The sequence below is a fragment of the Crinia signifera genome, chromosome 9 (genome assembly GCF_055691185.1).
Source record: "Crinia signifera chromosome 9, ASM5569118v1, whole genome shotgun sequence".
In the NCBI taxonomy this organism is placed as follows: Eukaryota; Metazoa; Chordata; class Amphibia; order Anura; family Myobatrachidae; genus Crinia; species Crinia signifera.
The window spans coordinates 137,835,683-137,859,768 of NC_139225.1; the positions used below are offsets into that span (position 1 = coordinate 137,835,683).

At 46.0% G+C, this 24,086-nt stretch overlaps 1 protein-coding gene across 2 annotated transcripts; it reads left to right on the top strand.

The window, feature by feature from the left end:
• LOC146036725 (synaptosomal-associated protein 25-like) lies at positions 1 to 23,367 on the top strand. 2 transcript variants are annotated; one of them, XM_083160620.1, is made up of 8 exons: positions 1 to 136; positions 2,323 to 2,417; positions 3,142 to 3,183; positions 5,833 to 5,881; positions 11,613 to 11,724; positions 13,916 to 14,041; positions 14,250 to 14,394; positions 22,416 to 23,367. In XM_083160620.1, exons 2-8 carry the CDS (start codon positions 2,349 to 2,351, stop codon positions 22,482 to 22,484), a joined length of 612 nt encoding a protein of 203 aa, XP_083016746.1. In that variant the 5' UTR covers positions 1 to 136; positions 2,323 to 2,348; the 3' UTR covers positions 22,485 to 23,367. The 2 variants fall into 2 exon arrangements, with proteins under 2 accessions (XP_083016746.1, XP_083016747.1); XM_083160621.1 differs by having other exon boundaries at positions 3 to 136; positions 2,343 to 2,417.
• The last annotated feature ends 719 nt before the right edge of the window (positions 23,368 to 24,086 follow it).

A 24,086-nucleotide genomic window follows, 5' to 3' on the forward strand; every position in this document is an offset into this window, starting at 1 on the left:
GTGGCAGCCAACGGTTCACTTATGCGAGGACCGTTATTGGATGATAGTTTTAGGGTGACAACTAATCACAAGTTGCTGGGAAACGCGACTTGCTGCTCTCTCAGTCTCCGCTGGATGCTCTGTGCTGGACACACAGGTGGGGTGTCTGTCATCGCTGTCTCTGTGTCGCTATAGGGTGTCTGTAATATCAGAACGTATGTCATGATAGGATACTTGTCTTTGCTATGTAGATATGTGAGATGTGGTTTCACTGTAGAGATATTGGGACTGATTCTGGTTAATTTGCAGTGCACATTTGGTTTGCTAATAAACAAACCCATGCTGCACTGCAGGTGGGGCAGATGTAACCTGCAGTGAGAGTTAGATTGCAGTGAGAGTTAGATTTGGATGGGATATTTTGTTTCTGGGCAGGGTAAACACTAGCTGCTTTATTTTTGCACTGCAATACAGATATAATATTGAAATACAATCCCCACCCAAATCTAACTTGCTGCACATGTTACATTTGCCCCACCTGCAGTGCACGTGGTTTTGTCCATTAGCAAACCATCTTTGCTTTGCAAATTAACCTGAATAAGGCCCATTATGAGGTTTGGTATGTTGCACAGTATATGTTTCTGTAATTAAACTCTTGTAACACTGTAAAATGAGTAATTCATTGTATTATTTAATCAGATTATCAAATTACTCACCCAAATCTAACTGCACGTTACATCTGCCCACACACGGTGTGATTATCACGTCTAGTTCAAATCGCACCATGTTTATTTTTCCTTGCGATACGATGTGCGCTCCTGTGTAGTCCATATCGCAAGGCAAAAAAAGGATGTGCAGGCATGTATTTTTAAACTAGATCACATGTACCCTGTTATTGACTAGTGTGGTAAAACATCGGATGTATTTCAAATTGCACCCAGTGTACAGTCCAAATTGTATGGCTCAAATCGCATCTAGCACACTTCTCACCATGTGTGGGCACCTTCTCTGAATAACCTCCCTATTTGTTTTATTTATGTTACCTGCAGTTCTGTTTCCACTTCTCTTTTCTCCTTTGTTGCCCCATCTATCTATCCCTTTGCTGCCTACCTCATCTCCATATTCCTTTGCCGCCTCCCTCGTCTCCCAAATGCCTGTACCGCCTCCCTCATCTTCCTGCCTAAGTGCCGCCACCCTCATCTCCCCACCTGTGTGCCTCAACCCTCATCTCCACACTCGTGTGCCTCAACCCTCATCTCCCCACCCATGTGCCTCAACCCTCATCTCCTCATCCCTGTGCCGCTTCCCTCAACTCCGCACCTCTGTGCTGCCCCGCTCATCTCTCCACCCCTGAGCAGCCACCCTCATCTCCCCACTCCTGAGCAGCCACCCTCATCTCCCCACCCCTGAGCAGCCACCCTCATCTCCCCACCCCTGAGCAGCCACCCTCATCTCCCCACCCCTGAGCATCCACCATCATCTTTCCACCCCTGTGCTTCCACCCTCATCTTTCCACCCCTGAGCAGCCACCCTCATCTCCCCACCCCTGAGCAGTTACCCTCATCTCCCCACCCCTGAGCAGCCACCCTCATCTCCCCACCCCTGAGCAGCCACCCTCATCTTTCCACCCCTGAGCAGCCACCCTCATCTTTCCACCCCTGAGCAGCCACCCTCATCTCCCCACCCCTGAGCAGTTACCCTCATCTCCCCACCCCTGAGCAGCCACCCTCATCTTTCCACCCCTGAGCAGCCACCCTCATCTTTCCACCCCTGTGCTGAAACCCTCATCTTTCCACCCCTGTGCTGCCACCCTCATCTCTCCGCCCCTTTGCTGCCACCCTAATCTCCCCTCCCCTGAGCCACCTCCCTCTTCGCCCTGCCACTGTGCTGCTGCCATCATCATGGCAAAAGTATTCAACATCGGCCCTAAACCATCAATGATTTAGAGTATTTGATGGTTGATGGCCTTCCCTACTCCCTCTTCTCCGTGCCTCTGGGCCGCCTACTCTCCATGCCCCTGCACCATCTCCCTGCCCCCGTGCCTTCTCCCTGCTCCCCTGCCACCTCCATCCTCTCCCTGCCACCTCCATCCTCTCCCTGCCCCCGTGCCGCATCCCGCATCCATCCTCTACCTGTCCTTGCACTGCCTCTATGCTCTCCCTGTTCCTGGGCTGTCCCTAATCTCACTGTCCCTGTGCTGCTTCCATATTGCATATACTGTTTTGCTACCTTTTCCCTGGCACTGTTCTTATTGTTCTTTCCAACTCCCTATTCATCTGCTGAACCAATTAACTTTTTACTTTATTGCCCCATTAACTGTTCCTATACTGTTCTCACAAAAACCAGCCCCCCCATTTTCCCTATAGTATAAGATGGAGTATAAGAGGAAACTCGATAATGAATTACAGATGAAGCGGTGCCTGGACCAGGTCACTAATGAGGTGAGTGAGGACTGGATGCGGGGAAGGTGTGGTATCAGTTGTGGCAAAGGCAAGGATTGGGGTGGTTGTAGTCACGGGAGAGAACTGTGGTGGTGGGGAGGATTGGTGGTAGGAGGTGTGAAGTTGGGATGGTGGCAAGAATGGGGGGGGAGGGGGGTGTCTGATGGACTCACTCTTGGGAAGGTCCAGGGGGAGTTCAAGGGAAATTCCATCTGACTTCAAGGTCAGACATTTTGTTGTAGTGTATGGGGCCCTTAAGACTGGGGGCACTGCAGTGTGGAATGTGACTTACCGGGGGCACTGCAGTGTGATTGGGCAGAGTGGCGGTTGGTGCCCTCACTCCACATAAGACTGAACGGTATGTCTATGACACTGCCACACACCCAGCATGACTCCTACACCACTTCATCTCCCCGACCCCCTATATTTACACTTTACTCTGGGCTGCATCACTGTGGGGGAGATGTTTGGCAGGGTGTGGGTTGGACGGGGGTTGTAATGGTGGTGGGGGAGGATTGGGGCAGCAGTGAGTAGTGGAGTAGGACCATGAAAGAGCAGAATCTGTGGACAAGCCATTGATGGGAAATAATGATACAGTTCTCCGTCTATCCTGTATAGGTAATGGGGTCAGGGCTGATGCTGGGCGTTATGTGTATGGGTGCTGTGTAGCTGGATGTACCGGAGCCCTCCGCACACAGTAAGCTGTATTCCTGTTCTCTTGCAGTCTCTGGACATCACCCGCCGGATGGTGCAGTTAGTGGAAGAGGTGAGACATGGCTGACAGAATCCTTAGTAGCACAATGCCCGTAGGGTAATCTCACCCGATCATCTCTATCCTTGGAGACTGGGCCTGGTTCTGGTTCGTTTGCAAAAGCAAACTCCTTCTTTGCACTGCAGGTGGGCAGATGTAACATGTGCAGAGAGAGTTAGATTTGGGTGGGGTTTGTACTTCAAACTGATATCTATATTGCGTTGTAAAAGTAAAGCAGACAGTATTTACCCTGCACAGAAACAAAATAACTTCCCCAAATCTAACTCTCTGCACATGTTACATCTACCCCACCTGCAGTGCAGCATGGTTTTGTCCATTAAAGAAGGAGTTTGCTTTTGCAAACCAGCCAGAATCAGGAACTATGTGTATTATGCCACATGTACAGGAGCTGTTTCTTTAACTGTGTACGCATTTATATACCATCAGTATGGACTTGTGTGGAGTTTGTATATTCTCCCCATGCTTGTGTGGGTTTTCACCAGATGCACCGGTTTCCTCCAAAATGCACAGGTAGGTTTATTGGCTCCCAACTAAAAATTAACCTGTGCGTGTATATGTGATGGGGAAATATAGGGGGTGATTCAGGTTGGTCACTAGGCAATGGTCGTTCGCTACCTAGCGAGCACCTTAACGCTGCACGCCGCCCGGCTGAACGCCCACCCCTCTCTGCCGCCGAATCCTCTTGGTACCATGCGAGGGATGTAGGGGTAGACATCCCTTCACATGTGGCCGAAAGGGAAGACCCATAAGCTCCACCGCAGCAGGGACTGATGTAAATGGCGAAAAAATGATTTGTAAAGCGCTGTGGAATATGGGGCTAATTCAGCATGGATGGCTAATCGGGGAATTGCCAGTACACTGCCGTGCGACGTTAACCTGCTCGTTAGGCTCTGATAAAACGCAGCCTAGCAAGCAGTTCTGAATCGGGCCCTAGAACCTTTATATGTGTTCCAGATTATTCAGTTGGAACACATAGATGCCTACTAGTCTGCCTTCTGCAGAGTAGTGGGGGGTTGGGATCATTTGGTCTATTGCATTATGGTCGAAAGTCATTAGGTCGAATCCATTAGGTCGACATGCTAAAAGGTCGACATGACTCTAGGTCGACATGGGAAAAGGTCGACATGATTCTAGGTCGAAAGGTCATTAGTTCGACAGGTCATTAGTTCGACAAGGTCATTAGTTCGACATTGTCTATGTCGACATTCACAAGGTCGACATGGGGTTTTTCACTGTTTTTTTTACCTGAATGTCAACACAGTCAACATGGACACAGTTTAAAGTGCACTGCATCCCCTCGCATCGCTCGCTGCGCTCGCAATGCGTCGGGCACGGTGCCTCGCTATGCTCGGCACACTATTTTATTCTCCCACCACGCCCTAGTGGATGGTAGGGCATGAAATACCGCCTGTCGGCACATGTTGGCTCAAAAAACAGTGAAAAACTCCATGTCGACCTTGTGAATGTCGACATAGACAATGTCGAACTAATGACCTTGTCGAACTAATGACCTGTCGAACTAATGGCCTTTCGAACTAGAATCATGTCGACCTTTTCCCATGTCGACCTAGAGTCATGTCGACCTTTTAGCATGTCGACCTAATGGATTCGACCTAATGACTGTTGACCATAATGCAGTAGACCAAATTACCGCATCCCATTTCATGGATATAAGTCCCAGAATGCCGCCAACTATGGCTATGACCGTCCCGAGCTCTGTCCTTGGGATTTGAGTCCTTATCATTGTACTATTGGCCTTTGCATACTGTAGCTACATGTGGCTTTAGTCATCATTAACAAACCGCTCTTTGTATAGACGTATGTCAGTCAAAAAACATCAGTCCCTGCCCCAGAGGACCTTACAGTCTATAATCCCCACCAACTGACCCATGAATGTGTTTGTGAAGTTTGGGAGCAGAACGGAACACACAAAGGAAAGTAAACTTGGTGGGAAAATACAAACTCCACACAGATAGGGCTTTGGGAGAAATTGATCCCAAGATATGTGAGGCAGTAATGCTGACCACCACTCCTTCCGTGCTTTATAGGTGTTAGGAAGCTACAAATCCCAGCATAGCCTGCCAGCTATCTTTCACAGGTTTCTGAGGGGAAGATTTATTAAGCTAGATGAAGTGATAAAGTGTCTGGTTTTTATCACCGGCCAATCAGCTCCTAACTGTGAAGTTACAGGCTTGGTTTGAAAAATGACAGGTAGGAGCTGATTTATCACTTCACAGAGCATAATAAATCTACCCCTGAGGTCAATCCTGGTTTAAACTATTTGATGAATTGATGATCTAATCCTAGCTGGCCACGCCCCCTGCACTGACAAACCATGTGCTGACATCACCAAGCATGACTGCCGATTGGTCTAACCATCCCACTCTTCCTTTTATGCCAGAAATTGCATAACAATAACCAACACAATTTGGGAGACGACGGAGATCCAGTAAGGAATCTGGCTCAGGTGTTACCCGGGACATGGTTCTGTGGTAATGATATTTTGTTACAGAAAGGGTAACATGCTCATCGTTGTGGATTATCTGACAATCAAATAGAACTTGACATGGTGTTTAAAATACTGCCTACGGTATAAAGAACACATGTTCATCACTAATCATGTTTTACTATTTTACCTGGCAGAGTAAAGATGCTGGAATACGGACTTTGGTCATGCTGGATGAGCAGGGAGGTGAGACTGGACACAGATACAGAAGAGGCTATAGATTGTGGTAGCAGAATGATTACTACAGAATATGGCTGTAATCCAGCCGGTGGTGTAGCTAGGTGCCACGGCGCCCGGAGCAAGGGCATTAGTGAACTTTGTAATTCCAATTACACATAAGCCCACACATGATGCCCATTACATACTATATAACACTCCGCAATGCCCACGACATACTGTATAACACTCCGCAATGCCCATGACATACTATATAACACTCCGCAATGCCCACGACATACTGTATAACACTCCGCAATGCCCATGACATACTATATAACACTCCGCAATGCCCACGACATACTATATAACACTCCGCAATGCCCACAACATACTGTATAACACTCCGCAATGCCCACGACATACTATATAACACTCCGCAATGCCCACGACATACTATATAACACTCTGCAATGCCCAAGACATACTATATAACACTCCGCAATGCCCACGACATACTATATAACACTCCGCAATGCCCACGACATACTCTATAACACTCCGCAATGCCCATGACATACTATATAACACTCCGCAATGCCCATGACATACTATATAACACTCCGCAATGCCCATGACATACTATATAACACTCCGCAATGCCCATGACATACTATATAACACTCCGCAATGCCCATTGCATACTATATAACACACTGCAATGCCCATTATACATTTGACACATAAGTGCCACTTACCTACATGCTCAATGCCAGGGGCTTCATGCTCGATGCCAATGGGCTTCATGCTCGATGCCAAGGGGCTTCATGCTCGATGCCAAAGGGGACTAAATTTGCTCGTTGCCAAGGGGGGCAGAACTGTGCAGCGGCCTGCTATTTTCAATTCAGTGCACCAGTGGCGGTGTGCAGCAGGGTGGGAGGGTGGGAGCGGTAGTATGCAGCAGTGTAGGTGGGTGCAGCAGGGTGGGTGTGGGAGGGTAAGTGCAGTAGGGTGGGTGCAGTAGTGTGCAGCAGGGTGGATGCGAGGGTGGGGTGCAGCAGGGTGGGAGTACACCTGACCTTACTCACCCCCCTGCCTGTGCTGCTGTGCTGCATCCTGATCCACCTCCCCCTGCCTGTGCTGCGTGCATTCTGAGTCCCCCCCTCCCTGCCTCTGCTGCCTGTGCTGCTGTGCCCCCCCTCCCCCAGGAGAGAGACGTGCGGCTGCTATGTAAAATTCATTCATATCTCCCGCTGGACCGCTAGCCAATGGACGCTCGCGGTCCAGCAGCCAATCAACTGGTGGCTGCTGGACCGAGTGCGCCTATTAGCTAGCGGTCCAGCCAGCAGGAGCTATGAATGAATTTTATATAGCAGCACGGCCACGGAAGTCTCTCCCGCACACAGCGGGCAGGGGAGCGGGCGAGCGAGGGAGCTGGCGGTGACAGCACAGCTCCGGCGCCATGCTATGTTCCTGCGCCCGGAGCGTGTGCTCCGCCGGCTCCGGGCTCGCTACGCCTCTGAATCCAGCACACCACTTACCTGTGCGCCACAGAGTGACATATCAGCTCCTCCCGATTTACCCTAAAGACTCATGGAAGGGGAGGGAATCAGGGGTGCCTTGTTGGAAATAGTTTCCTCCAGCATCAACCCCTTGGATATACAACTAGACCGCGCAGGATGAGGCCCACAAATTTTTACCTTCCCCCCAACAGGCTGATCACCAGGTGAAGGGGGTGGGGCATACTTGCCTACTTTTAAAAACTAGTTTCAGGGAGATTATAGTTGGTAGTAGAATTTTGCACTGCGCCCCATTGAGGGGGGGGGGGGGGGGTGGTGTCATGCTCTACCCTAGTTCCATATATGGAGAGATTGTGAAAAGAGATTGTGAACGTGGCACCAAGAATCTTTGGAATTACTTATATCCAAATGTAGATGTGCCCCAAAACAGTGGGGCAGATGTATTAAGCTTTAACAAGAGATAAATGCAAGTGTGATAAGGAGAGATAAACGTCCAGCCAATCACCTGCTAACTGCCATGTTACAGGCTGTGTTTGAAAACAGTCAGTAAGGAGCTGATTGGCTGGACGGTTATCTCTCTTTATCACCCTTGCATTTATCTCTTGTTAAGGCTGAATACATCTGCCCCAATGAGAGCTACTATACTTGTCAAAGGAAAGTCACTGTTACGTGTCAGGGATTGTTCATCTATTGTGTTTTACACGTTGCTCCATATAAATGGGCACAAGCAATGCATGTAGCCAGAGGGATCATTGTGTTTTATCACCAATGCTGGGAAATGGCGCTGATGGTTCAATGTAAATGTATCTGTCTCTCATTCCTTTTTTTTCTCAAAAATGTAACAGCTACATAATGTGGGCTAGGTGACATGAGGGAGATTGCTAGACTCATCAGGGTGAGAGGGAGATTGCTGCTATGTCAGGGAGTCTCCTGCAGAATGCAGGAGGGGAGGTAACTATGATGTAACAGTGTAATGGGGGCTAGGTGACATGAGGGAGATTGCTAGACTAATGAGGGAGAGAGGGAGATTGCTGCTATGTCAGGGAGTCTCCTGCAGAATGCAGGAGGGGAGGTAACTATGATGTAGCAGTGTAATGTGGGCTAGGTGACATGAGGGAGATTGCTAGACTAATGAGGGAGAGAGGGAGATTGCTCCTATTTCATGGAGTCTGCAGGAGGGTAGGCAACTATGGAGAGGGGGAATGGTGAAGGGGGAGAGGAAATTTAAACCCCAGATCTATCCCATCTTGTTTCAGATTTTTTTAACGGTCCACCCTTTAATTCTTCCTGGTGTTTATAAGATGAAAACAAAAAAAAAAATCATGTTTGTTTTTGACTCCTTTCCTTAAATGTTTTAAAAACCACACCACTTTTTGGGCTTTTTAGGGTGCACACAAATTTCTGAAAAATTATAAGGATGTTGTGGTGTTATGTCAAGCGAAAAACATAAAAAAAATTAGCCTCAGGACAGGGGTGAAAAGCTTCAGCAGGGAAAGCGTTAAACATAGTGGATAATAAATCAATTTCAGTGTGTGGGTTAAAGTCACTGCTGACTGCAGGATATGCGGCACTGTAAACAATATTAGTGGCGGCGCGTAAACAAACGATGTCATTCAGCGCCTGGACACCCCCCCTTCCCCGCACATGCAGTCACTGACGACATAGTCAGATTGGAGTGCATGTACAGACGATTGGGCATATTGTTAGTGATCCATGGGAATGCACAGCGTTAACGATATACTGGGTACACACTGACCGATATATACAATGACATCGTTATCGTGCATATCGTTGATTAAAATCGTGGTGTACCCTGCTATAAAGTCCCCTGTATTTAAGGGTATGGGTCATAGGATCGACTGCATAAAGATCGACAAGGCTTAGGTCAACACCAGAAATAGGTCAACATAGCTAAGGTCGACACAAGCATTAGGTCGACGATGTAAAGGTTGTCAGTCAAAAGTCTACATGAGTTTGGCATGTTTTTTTATTCCGAATGCCGACACAGTTGACATGGAGGCGGTGTGCCACTATCTTGTTCTGCCACCACGCCGTAGTGGATGGTAGGGTATGAAATACCGCCTGTCGGCATGTCAGCTAAAAAAAAAGTGGGAAACTCATGTGGACCTTTTGACTGTTTACCTTCCGATTGTCGACCTAATGCTTGTCGACCTTAGCCAAGTCGAAGAATTTCAGGTGTCGGCCTAAGGCTTGTCGACCTTCAGTAGTCGACCTAATGACCATATCCGTTTCTAATATTAATGTCAATTGTGGTTTTGGCGTTTTTTTTTTTTTTTGCTTTTGTAAATCCGGCATTTGTTAATTTCCGGCGACCTCTAGTGGTTGAAAAAGAGATGACAGACATAACATCTCTCATCTATCAATTAACATCGATCATCTTTCCATTTCATCTTCCCATATTATTCTGTAAGGACAACTAGAGTGGAGCGACAATGGTTTCATCCACATTATTTAGGATAAAATCTACTATTAATGTCAATTATGGTTTCATTAGCTCTTTTATGTTGTTCAAACGAGGCATCATTTATATTGTATTCTAGTGGTAAAAATATGAATGATGTGCTGATCAGATTAATGATATACTTATTATTCTGTTTATTTGTTTTCATTTAGTAAATTTAGCATTGTTGTACAATAACTTTGTATATCGGATAATAAAATATTTTATTATTCTTCATTACTATGGCACTACATGAGACCATAGCGCCTTACAAAGTCCAGAAAGAGCACAAAACAAGAAAAAAGTGACAGTACAAAGCATTTCTCCCAGAGAGGAGAAAATAAATGTCGTCACGTATGTGTTGCTATGGGCAACCAATCAGATGCTATCTATTATATTCTAGAAGGGGGATGCGGACATTTGGTCTACAGCATGATGGTAGACAGTCATTAAGTCAACACGGGAAAAGGTCAACATGGGTCTAGGTCAACATAGGAAAATGTCGACATGGTTCTAAGTAGAAAGGTCATTCGTTTGACCGGTCATTAGTTCGACAGTGTCTAGGTCGACATTCAAAAGGTCAATATGTTTTTTTTCACTGTTTTTTGAGCAGACATGTGCCGACAGGCGGTATTTCATGCCCTACCATCCACTAAGGCGTGGTGGGAGAATAAAATAGTGTGCCCGACGCATCGTGAGCGCAGCCGACTGCGTTAACATTCAGGTAAAAAACAGTGAAAAAACCTATGTCGACCTTTTGACTGTTGACCTAGACATTGTCGAACTAACGACCTGTCGAACTAATGACCTTTTGACCTAGAACCATGTCAACCATGTTATCCTGGTGGGTGGGAAGAGTTTCAGCTCAGTCTTTAGGTGCCCATATATTCAGTGAATTTGGGCTTTTTTCATCCGATTCCGACCTATCAGCCCGAGAAATCGGATGGAAACTTTCAAATCCCAGGGGTTTTACCATTAAAGCTCTGTACACATGCTTTGATTTTTCCCTGTTTTCGATTCGATTTTGCTTTTAGAAGCAAAATCGAATCCACATCAAATGGTTTTTAGGACACTGCATTCGATTCGATGCGTGCCCCCATTTTCTCAAGATCGAAAAGAAAAATAGACTGTGCAGCCAAGGAAATATCGAATTCGATCCAGTAAATTGAACGTGTACAATGTACCATGAATGTAAATCGAATTCGATATTGAAATCGATATCTAATGCAACAGTACAGATCTGATGCCAAATTGAATGGGAAAATCTAATGCCAGATCTAATAGAAAATCGAATCTAACATCGAATCTAAAGCAAAACGAAGTGTGTGTGCATGGCTTAATTCTGACCCATTGCGTGGTCCTGATACACATTGGATCGGTGCCGTGGAACCAAAGGGCTGCACTATAGATGTATTGGATCTGGCAGCCTTCGGTAGCCTTGGCTGGGATCACGTGATTTATTGCACATCAAGTGCCAAATCGTAAGTGAGTCTCCTGGGGATCTGCTGGGGGAGCTTAAGGTCCGACTTGGTCCGACTTGTCCTTAGGAAAGGTCTGACTAGTGTATGGGGGCCCCTTGACTCAGCCACACTTGTATATTATCTTCTAGTGCCTTCTAGTGGTCATAAATAAATAACTCATCAGGTCCCTGTAACATTCTTCTGCTGTAGTTATTTGCACAAAGCAATGTTGTTCAATATCTATCTATCTATCTATCTATCTATCTATCTATCTATCTATCTATCTATCTAATCTCATCTTCCCAATGTTACATTTCTAGAACAGTTGGAGCGTATTGACAAGGGTTTGAACCATATAAATCAGGATATGCGAGAAGCAGAGAAGAACCTCACGGATATGGGGAAATGCTGTGGACTGTGTTCCTGTGACAGGTAAGTGCTCAGTGTGATACTTACAGTGCACATTATGGGTAAGAATCCCACTACCTATTGTCAGTCACCCAATCATATTACTCTGAGCACAGAACATCTCCCGATGTAAATGTTCTAAATCAAGTCCTCAGGAACCTTCCCTGGCCTTTATGACTACACACAATGGGCCAAATGTAATAGGGTGAGAGTTTCAGAAAGTGAGAGATTTGGGAAGAGTTTTCCCAGTTTTTTTTAAAGCAGGAATCACATGGCAAAATCAATCTGGTTTTGCAGCAGGGTTGCCTACACTCCCGGATTGGCCGGGAGGGTCCCCGAAATTGGGTCCCCCTCCCGGATTCTGCCGGACCTCCTGCATCTCCCTGGCTGCCTTATTAAATTACCGTACTCGAGATGCAGCTTTTTGTGGGGAAGGGCGGGGCTAAATATGCAAATAGCACCATTTAACCCCACCCCAGGGCTTGGTGATGCCTACACCAGGCCCTGCCCCCCCCCCCCTCCCCCCGAAGTGCAGCTGACAGTCTCCTCTCTGGGCTTCTCCCGGAGAGCAGGGCCGACAACAGAAATCTTTGGGCCCTGTACAATGATATTTCTGGGGCCCTCCTGCATGAGCCTTTCACTGCTCCAGATCCTGCTTTCAGGTGCGGACTTCTCTCATTCTCAGCCTGCTGGCCTGGCTCCTGGCTGCTGCTTCCTACTGGCTCCGGCTGCTGGTGGCCTGTCACTTTCACAATAGAATGCTGAGCACTACGAGCAGGCAGGGCAGGTCTTTTGCAGAGTGCGGAACAGATGACCTGCGCAGTAAAAGTACAGGAGCCAGAGACTGAGGCCACAGCACCAGCGGTGGGTAAGGCTGTGCGCCTGTGGCACCAGGCCGTGCGCACTCACAGAGTAGATGGATCTGCTCGCTGAGTGGCAGGGCGCACACACAGTAGATGGCAGTGGCACACAGTGAATCAGTCAGACTCAGCCAAAAACAGATGGTGCACAGTAGACGACCGGCCCGCAAGGGTCACTGAGAGGCCAGCTAGTACAGGCAGTGGCCGTGCCCGGGCATGGAAGCTCTGGGGCCCTTTATATCTCTGGGGCCTGTCACACTTGTCCCCCTTGACCCCCCCTGTCGCCTGCCCTGCCGGAGAGGAGACATTGAAAGTAGGCCAGTATGTTTTGCAGTGTAAATGATTGCCGCTTCACCCTATTACATTTGACCTGTGCTTGGTCAGGACAGCAGGTTACAGGTTATCTTCCCGGAGTGAGATGCAATCAGTGTATGCTACCCCAATACCTGCATGGTGATGTCACCAGAACACCCTAGTTTCTAGGCTTTCCTTAGAGTGTCACAGTGCGTTAGGGGTGCCTGGTCCACCTCTTACTATGCAGGCAATGAGTAGGGAGCTAGGCGAGGTGCTCAGACTCTATAGAGTTTGGGCCCAATTCATACTGTACCTGATCACAGGGCTGGGACTGTGCAGCGGCAAGCGTCCAGGTAGACGCCGTCTCACTACGAAGGACTTCGTACCTATGCGAATGAGCCCAAAATCCATCACAAGCCTCAAACCATCAACTGATTTTTACCTAGGGTACAAGTCATCGCAGGCGCCGAATAGCCAAAGACTTACTCGGCACCTGTGAGGAGAACAGGCATATCCGGGCTGGAGCTGACGTCACACACCCTCCCCTAAGCCGGATTGGCACGCCTGCGTGTTCCCCAACACTCCCCGCCGTTTTCTTGTCACTTCCAGCATTTTTTCGCATGTGCGCATTTTTCTTAGCGCTGCCACGAAACGGCCAGCGATCAGAAAAAGTTGCAGGAGTTCATAGCTGCCGGGTGTCATGCATGCGCATTGTTGTCTATACACATGCGGAATTCATTGATAATCGGCTGCCGTGCACATTCGCAGTCGTGAGATCAGGTCTGAATCGGGCCCTTTGTTCTGAGCAAGGATTATAAAAACGGAAACTTTTTTTTTGGTGGAAACCTGGTAAAGTTACAAGTCCGATACCTTTCCCGTTATTTTATCGTCTTTTAAGCATTGTATGCAAATAAGTCACGTTTCCCTACCTATGAAAAGTATCTATATATTCCTGTTTGTTATGACTCACTGATTATAGTCATACACGCCTGTGTATTGCACATTCTCTGTCCCTCCTATCGTTCATCCTTCCACTCTCTGGTGCACACACCATTTCCCAGACTGGTCAACAGCACCACCTACAGAGCATCCTGGGGCAAAGTTAATGACGACGTTGTGTCGGCTCAGCCTTCTCATGTTGCTGATGAGAGAGAACGGATGAGGATGAGCGGAAGTTACATCAGGAGGTAAACTGTCCTGCAAACCAAGACTCGTTATGTCCATCCCAACCACCTCTTTACTCTCATAGAGCCAAACCCATCTCATGCGACCACCACCTCTGTCATCCAGCTTATTCATTCACTACCTGCCACTGCGTTCATCCTTCCAGGTCCTCATCCTTCATGCCAGGGCCAAATCCCGCTTCCCAGACCCACTGCTGATCTTTTCCTGCAGGGTGACCAGGGATGCTCGTGAGGATGAAATGGAGGAAAACTTAAACCAAGTCGGTAGCATCCTGGGCAATCTCCGCAGCATGGCTTTGGACGTCGGGAGTGAAATTGATACCCAAAACAAACAAGTGGAGAAAATCATGGAGAAGGTCAGTCAAGGACACCGGGGACTAAAAGAGTGCTATTTACCCTTCTAACAGATTTAGGGCCTTATTTTGGTTCATTCTTTCTGACAAAATCCTTCTTAGATGGACAAAACCATGTGCACTGCAGGGGGGGGGGCAGATGTAACATGTGCAGAGAGAATTTGATTTGGGTGAGTAATTTTGTTTCTGTGCAGGGAAAATACTGGCTGCTTTATTTTTACACTGCAATATAGATCTCACTTTGAAGTAAAACCCCACCCAAATCTAATTCTCTCTGCACATGTTACATCTGCCCCACCTGCAGTGCACATGGTTTTGCCCATCTAAGAAGGATTTTGTCAGAAAGAATGAACCAAAATAAGGCCCTTAATAATGTTTACAAATGACAATATATGTATTTTAACATGCATACAGCCTATATCAGTGGCGTAAGTTTGTTCCAGTTGCCCGGAGGCAAGATATATATTGGTACCCCCCCACACACACATATACACACACACACATAACCCTATATAACCTTATATAAAATATATCTTTCTGTTAATAAATATAGATAGATAACACATATATATTTCAGAACTCAGCCACAGAAGCAATATCATTGGCTTTTAAATAACTGATTTAAACTTGCAGGGGGCGGAGAGGTGCCCCCTTGGGAGCAGGAGACCGGCGGCAGATGACTCTATTGCCTCCCAGAGTTCTGCCTCCGGCCTATATAAAGAAGCAGTTTAGATTGCAGTGGGTGTGGATCATTAGGTCACCAGCAAGTTGTTAGACAGACATTAGGTCTACACCATTAGGTTGACATGCAGGAAGGTCGACATGAGTCTAGGTCCACATGGATTAGGTCGACAGGGTCAAAGGGTTGACATGGGGTTTTTTTTTGTCCCTAAAGGACACTGAAACATAGCACCGCGTCCCCTCGCGGTGCTATGTTTCTCCCACCATGCCCTAGTGCATGGTAGGGCACATGTTGGCTCAAAAAAAAAAAAAAATGTCGACCTTTTGAATGTCGACCTAACCCATGTCGACCTAGACTCATGTTGACCTTACTGTATGTCAACCTAGACTCATGTCGACCTAAATGCATGTCGACCTAATGGCGTCGACTTAATGACTGTCATTTGCGTTGCTGCCAAAGGTGGTGGTATTATGAGACAGCTGCCTAAGGGTGCCAGGACCTTAGGGCGCAGTCCTCTGAGCAGAGGTGGATTTAGACCTCATGGGGCCCTAGGCAGGATACCGGTTTGGGCAGGGGTGAATTTAGGTGTCAGGCCACCCCTAGGCACATCATTTTTGCCCCTCCACTCCCCACCCTTTTTTTATTTTTAAGTGAAAATAGTGCATGTATAGAATCTCATGTGAGTGGGTATTGAATGCTAGGATTTAGCCAATTCCCTAATATTAAGTGCCTATAATCGGGGGTGGTCTATGTTTATCAAATATTATAATTCCTATTATTTCCTTGGTTTTTAATGTGAGTTATGCTAGTCTTCAGTGTTTATTATGTGCTTTTGGTGCTTGTGAATCTGTGTGTATATTATTTATATTTGTTTAGCTGTGTGTCCGATTTCTATATGTGTACAATTGTATATCTACAGTTCTTATTGTGTTAGTGTACTGGTGGGGGCTGTTAATGCTATAATTTAAGTTTGCTCTATATATATATATATATATATATATATATATATATATATATATATATATATATATATATATATATATATATATATATATAGTTTGTGGAAGGTGCTGCACTCACGATCTTTCACACAATAAGCTGCAAGCTGCCACTGTGGTATCATCAACGTTTCAAAACTTTATTGTTTTGTCATCAGGATAAGAATGAAATCATACACTGACCTTAATATAGGAGAACACACACCACGTGCAGGCGCCGGTTCAGTGGGCGGGACTTTGTACCCGCCCCCTTGTCAAGCATGAATGACGTCACCCTCCGGGGACGCGCATTCGAATGACAACACCATCACCATAACAACAATAATAAACACACAAGAAGAATACGATCCAGCTCTGTAAAGAACAAATAACATGAAATCAGTAACATGAAATCAATGGTCTGAATAGGCAGGACATAACATAAACAGATCATTAGTGAAATACCCCTAATGGTAACATTTCATTTAGACCCCGGGGGGAGATGGTGTCCAACTGATGGATCCACCAGGACTCTTTGCGCAGAAGTGACCTTGCCCGGTCCCCTCCTCTTTTGGATACAGGTACGCAATCAATGGCTCTGTATCTAAGACTGGATAAGGGGTGCTTTTTAAGGGTGAAATGCCTCGCTACTGGCTGGTCGCTTTTACCACTGGCGAGTGCATTACGGATGGAATGCCTGTGCATCGCCATGCGTTCTTTTAATTTGCGCTCCGTCTTCCCTACATAGCACATGCTACAGGGACAGGTGATTAGATATACGATGTATGTGGAATTGCAGGTGAAGTGGTATTTTATGGCGTACGTTTTTCCTGAGTATGGATGATTGAAACTATCACCTGTCTGCAGGAACTGGCAGGTGACACATGAGCATCTGAAGTTACCAGTACGAATGTTGTCCAACCAATTAGTGCTGATGGCATCTGGTTGGTAACGTATGTCAGTTTTGACAAGCAATTGTTTGAGATTTTTACCCTTGGTGTAACAGGGCCTTACTCTCAACTTATCAAATGGTAGGGCTTTATCACTGGCTAAGATAGGCCAATTCTTTTTGATTGTGGACACAATCATGGGCGCAGCGGTGTTATAGCGGGTGACCATGGGTAAGATTCCCTCAATACTTTTATTGATGGTTCTTTTTTCCAGGAGTGGTTTCCTATTTAATTTGAGGACCCGTTCTTTACATGACCTAAGGTTGTGTCTATCGTAGCCCCGTTGCTCAAGTTTCTCGCAAAACTCTCCCATTTGTTGCTCACAGATATCATTGTCACTGTGGATGCGTTTATATCGCAACATCTGCGAATAAGGTAGACTCTCTATCAATGTTCTCGGATGGCAACTCTGCGGTTGCAACATTGTGTTGCGGTCGGTACTTTTAATGAAAACTTTTGTCACCAGTGTGTCGGCATTATATGTAATGTCGACATCTAAGAAGTGTACTTGTGTACAACTAATCTCAAAGGTAAATTTGATGGGACTCAATGTGGTATTATACTGTTCGATGAGATTTAATAAGGATAGGGGTGTCCCCCTCCATAAAACAAACAAGTCATCAATAAAACGCTTAAACGAAAGACAATTGGTTTGAAAAATGGAGTTAGAAAAAAATACATCTGCTTCTATGGAGAACATAAAAATATTCGCAAAAGAAGGGGCTACTGAGGATCCCATAGAAACATCACACAACTGCAAATAAAATACATCGTTGTATAAGAAAAAATTATTCTGTAATAAAAATTCCATGGCAGCCACAATGAACTCGATCTTGGTAATTTCAAAGTCACTCTGTGCAACCAGAAACCTTTGCAGGGCCATTAATCCCATCGCATGGGGTATGGCTGTATACAATCCCGTCACATCAATAGTAGCCAGGCACCCAATAACACTCGATTTGTGAAAGGGTTCGAGGGACAATAAAAAGTCTGTCGTATCAAGCAAAAAGGATGGTTTCTTTTTGATAAGCGGTTGCAGCCAATCATCGATCAAAGTTGCTAAGGGCTGCAATAGTGACCCTTGGGCGGCCACAATGGGGCGACCAGGTGGAGGGTCCAGGCCCTTATGCACCTTGGGCAAGGTGTAGAATATCGGGACAGTCGGGTGAGCTGGTAACAAAATATCTTTGATGTTATCTGTAAGAATACCCTGGTTGCACAGAGTGACTTTGAAATTACCAAGATCGAGTTCATTGTGGCTGCCATGGAAATTTTATTACAGAACAATGTATTTTATTTGCAGTTGTGTGGTGTTTCTATGGGATCCTCAGTAGCCCCTTCTTTTGCGAATATTTTTATGTTCTCCATAGAAGCAGATGTATTTTTTTCTAACTCCATTTTTCAAACCAATTGTCTTTCGTTTAAGCGTTTTATTGATGACTTGTTTGTTTTATGGAGGGGGACACCCCTATCCTTATTAAATCTCATCGAACAGCATAATACCACATTGAGTCCCATCAAATTTATCTCTGAGATTAGTTCTACACAAGTACACTTATTAGATGTCGACATTACATATAATGCCGACACACTGGTGACAAAAGTTTTCATTAAAAGTACCGACCGCAACACAATGTTGCAACCGCAGAGTTGCCATCCGAGAACATTGATAGAGAGTCTAGCTTATTCGCAGATGTTGCGATATAAACGCATCAACAGTGACAATGATATCTGTGAGCAACAAATGGGAGAGTTTTGCGAGAAACTTGAGCAACGGGGCTACGATAGACACAACCTTAGGTCATGTAAAGAACGGGTCCTCAAATTAAATAGGAAACCACTCCTGAAAAAAAGAACCATCAATAAAAGTATTGAGGGAATCTTACCCATGGTCACCCGCTATAACACGGCTGCGCCCATGATTGTGTCCACAATCAAAAAGAATTGGCCTATCTTAGCCAGTGATAAAGCCCTACCATCTGATAAGTTGAGAGTAAGGCCCTGTTACACCAAGGGTAAAAATCTCAAACAATTGCTTGTCAAAACTGACATACGTTACCAACCAGATGCCACCAGCACTAATTGGTTGGACAACATTCGTACTGGTAACTTCAGATGCTCATGTGTCACCTGCCAGTTCCTGCAGACAGCTGATAGGTTCAATCATCCATACTCAGGAAAAACGTATGCCATAAAATACCACTTCACCTGCAATTCCACATACATCGTATATCTAATCACCGGTCCCTGTAGCATGTGCTATGTAGGGAAGACGGAGCGCAAATTAAAAGAACGCATGGCGATGCATAGGCATTCCATCCGTAATGCACTCGCCAGTGGTAAAAGCGACCAGCCAGTAGCGAGGCATTTCGCCCTTAAAAAGCACCCCTTATCCAGTCTTAGATACAGAGCCATTGATTGTGTACCTGTATCCAAAAGAGGAGGGGACCGGGCAAGGTCACTACTGCGCAAAGAGTCCTGGTGGATCCATCAGTTGGACACCATCTCCCCCCGGGGTCAAAATGAAATGTTACCATTAGGGGTATTTCGCTAATGATCTGTTTATGTTATGTCCTGCCTATTCAGACCATTGATTTCATGTTACTGATTTCATGTTATTTGTTCTTTACAGCGCTGGATCGTATTCTTCTTGTGTGTTTATTATTGTTGTTATGGTGATGGTGTTGTCATTCGAATGCGCGTCCCCGGAGGGTGACGTCATTCATGCTGGACGAGGGGGCGGGTACACAGTCCCGCCCACTGAACCGGCGCCTGCACGTGGTGTGTGTTCTCCTATATTAAGGTCAGTGTATGATTTCATTCTTATCCTGATGACAAAACAATAAAGTTTTGAAACGTTGATGATACCACAGTGGCAGCTTGCAGCTTATTGTGTGAAAGATCGTGAGTGCCGCACCTTCCAACTAGTTCAATAACAAACAACTCATAGCCAGACAATGGTTAAGTTGACGTTTCAGCCCTCAGGCTTTTATCAAAACAGCTTACATAAAAAGCCTGAGGGCTGAAAACGTCAACTTAACCATTGTCTGGCTATGAGTTGTTTGTTATTGAACCAGTCCCGAGTGACTCAGTCTTCTCCTATTATCTACATGGGACAGCATTGCCTGTACTTATACTGAAAGCACCGGGCAAAAGGTTTCCTTATGGAGTTGAGTGCCAGCGTTTTTGCACAATTATATATATATATATATATATATATATATATATATATATATATATATATATATATATATATATATACATACTTTATTTAGAGTATCCTCAATTTACAATGTTACAAGTCTGATTAAAAACACAGCTTTGCTTCATCTGCATAATTGGGCTGGAGAGTGCTTCCTAATACTCTCTCTCTCTCTCTCTTTCTTTCTCTTTCTACATATAATGTGTGTGTGTATATATATATATATATATATATAAATATATATATGCGGACAGAAGAAGTGGCACTCGGAGACTTGGTAAATGGTGAAAACACAGTGGATGCTTTTAATCCAAAAACGATCTACGTTTTGGGGTTCGGCGACCCCCTCATCAGGATCAGAATCAGGGTTGGCGAACCCCGAAACGTAGATTGTTTCCAGAAGGAGTGAACCAGAATAAGGCCCACAGGCACACAACGGGACAGGAGAGCTCCATTCTGCCTCTCCTCAGTCTGGACAGGTCAACTGGCTGCCAGAGAACCCGATCCGTGGCCCGCCCACTTCTTTCCTGCAGTCTGTGTGCACTCAATCACGGAGCTGCAGTCTACAGCTTAACATAGTATAGGACGGCTGTACCATCACTCAGCAGCCACAGCCCTTCACTCCTCAGTGATTCCGGTGGCTGTCAGCTTTTCAGAGGGGGTGAGCAAGGAGCGCTGCCTGTACCATAGTTCTGCACGCAGTGCCTTCCTACAATTGCACTGTCACTGCCTGCCTGTGCAAGAGCCAGTCATGAAAGAGCAACCTGCTGGGGGGAGATGCCATGCCGCCTCCCAGCAGATGTCGCCCATAGGCACGTGCCTAGTGGGAAATCTGGCACTGGGTTTGGGGCCCTCCTCCCTCAAATAAACCATATTACTATACTATTTTTGCTGCTGACTGCTGCCAGCATCTATAGAATACCTTTGTATTTCACAGGCTACCGATAAATTCTCTGAGGCCTTGAAAAAGCTTATAGTGAAACGTGCGTTGGCGTTTCACGTTAGCGGGGGGGCTTGATTACAATGATTTATGTTTCACTGCTTTAACTTAGATTTATTTAAAAGTGTGTGTACGAGTGTCGCTGGCAGCAGTGGTCCGCCGCATACCTTCAAGCGGCGTTACACGCTGCATCAGACAGCCATCCGGACACTGACTGTGGTGCTGCATATAAAACTCAGCAACACTCGGATCTCTCTCTTGGCACCTAGAATATGAGTATTAACCCTCCCCAGGGCCAATTTAGAAGCTGAATCTAGAAGCCGAGTTTTTTGTGACAAACCAATTAGCGGGGTGAAAAGGAGCGGCTCCCTGCATCCGATTTCCTACAAATACAGAAATTATTTGATATAATTGGTTATATAGGGACATGGTTCCCATGCTGTAAGGACACGGCTTCTTTGCTGTCACATTGCCTTGAGAGAACGTTGCGAACTAATACTGTGTCAGCTCACAGTATCACTGTTTGCTACAATTGCAATTGCATCAATTATCTTACAGTTTATACACCGTACACACCAAAAGATTATTTGCTAACCCCCGCAACATCAGAAATGTCATTTCCTTTTTATATTGTCTAATTAGTCCTTACATGTTGTATGTTTAGTTTTTGTAAATTTTTGCTGAAACTTTTAAAAATGATGTACTAATAAAGGTTATATTTTATCTGTTCATCTCTTGTGCACCGCACAACAGACATTCTTTTGTTTCCCCTATAATTGTGCCTTGTAGGAAATCCTCCTCTGCTGCTGAGGATGCCTGAAGGCCGTCTTTGAAGGGCTTATTATGGTTAATACTGGTGTCAGCCATATCTGCAGCATCACCAGATATTGTTTACCTGTTCTAGCCTTCTCTTCTTGCCATCAATGTAATGTTGTTTGGGGGTTTCTCCCAGGGAGATGGGGAGGAAGATATTACAGCCTCCCCTGAACCGTTTCGGTTTTTAATACATCACAGGACCATACAGGAAGGCTGTAATATCTCCTTCCCAGTCTCTCTGGTGACAGGTGTCACAGGCACCCCCTCTGAACTGGACACCCCCTGACAGGCACCCCCTGGACCGGACACTACATCCTCTGGAATGACACAGTTTGATGACTAGAGCCTGTCTGGTTTGGCCTTCCAGGGTCTGGTCCGGTTCCGGTTTTTACCCATTCCTGGTTTTACAACCCCAATACTGTGTCAATAAACCCCAATGTCTTCTTCTCTGTTCCAGGTTGTTGTGAATGAAGATCGGATACAAGATGCTAATACTAAAGCCAAGAAGATTCTTAAGAGTGTCTAAGACCATTCCCTAATAGAAAGGAAGAACTCTCTTTTCTCCTCTGATATCCTGTATCCGTACAGTTCTTCCTATATGAATATCTTGGAGGAACAATGGATGAAATGCTGCCAGCACTGTCACCATCTCCAGCTGAGCACAAACCAATGAAATCTTGCTCACTGTTTGCATCAAGCATCTGCCTGTGCTTTGTGCATGTGTCTGAACTCTGTTGCCCAAGGTATATATTTTGCCCTGAGTGTGCTAGATGCCAGCATAACTTATACTCCATATAATGTCATCTTCACCTTAATGGCAGTTTTGGTTGTGCTTATATCTGACATTATAAAGAAGTCTTTTTGTATTGATCACAATTATTTTTGTGAAGTGTAGTACTATCTTTCAGCCTCCAGATGTCACTGTTTCCACCTGCACTGATTCTCCACTTGACAATGAGGTCCTGTCATGTCCTGTCCTGTCATGTCATGTCTACATTAAACAATGAACTTATTGCTTGTGCCTTGTGTGGGGGTAGGGGCCGTTTGATGATGTGTGCATACTGTTTTTATATTGTCTAATTTGATACAGGTAGTGATGCTGAATTGCGAGTTGGAAGCAAAGCAAATAATGCAAGCAACTGCGCACCATGTCAAAACCATGCTGCACTGCAGTTGGGCAGATGTAACATGTGCAGAGATTTAGTTTTGTGTGTGGTGTGTCCAAACTCCAATCTAAATTGCAGTGTAAGGGTATATACATGGGGTGATTTTGGGCAGTTTTCTACCCGATCTGTCTAGAACGCTTAGAAATTATGCCCACATCACCCCGTGTGTATGCCCCATATCCATAGCTATGGCGATGCACGATCCTGTGCATCGCCGTCGCCTGTTCAGATCTTAAGCGGTGGTGGGGGTGGGGGGAGGCAGGGTCCGGCCAGCTGGTGGTGGTGGCGGGGGGTGGGCTGCTCTTAGTGGCGGGCACCTTCTGAGCGGCAGCGGCTGGGAGGCTGGAGTTTGTAGCAGCATTTTGCTGGACGGCGGGATGCGGCTGCTGAATATTTTGAAATGACTGGCTGGCCGTTGTTTGGTTGAGAGTCTCAGCCAAACAATGGCCGGCCAGTCATTTCAAAATATTCAGCAGCCGCATCCCGCTGCCCAGCAAAATGCTGCTACAAGCTCCAGCCTACCAGCTGCCGCCGCCACTTGGACGGACCCCACTGCAAGCCAATACTATGAGCTGCCCGCCCTCCTCCACCCCCATCAGCTGGCCAGACCCCTCTGCCCACCTCCGCTGCATGGGAAGGAGGTCCCAGGTCAGGTGGTCGGACGGTCAGCAGGTTCAACCACCTGAGGGGACATCGATCTGAGCCGATTTTGGTTGATTTGACGGCCAGCAATCGCCTGATCTAGATAGATTGCTTGCATGTGCTAAAGAAAGCACTGGTTAGCACAGATCGCAAGAGTAGAATAAAGGCAGAAAGGTGTTTATGGCGCACTAGTAACAAGGGATATTAAAAATGAACTTTTAATAATTTCATATGTTTAAAATGAGAAAGTTGTGTAAAAAAATAAAGACTGATTCAAATGAGGCTGTGTTGATGTGAGTATTCTCAATTTGCAACTTCAG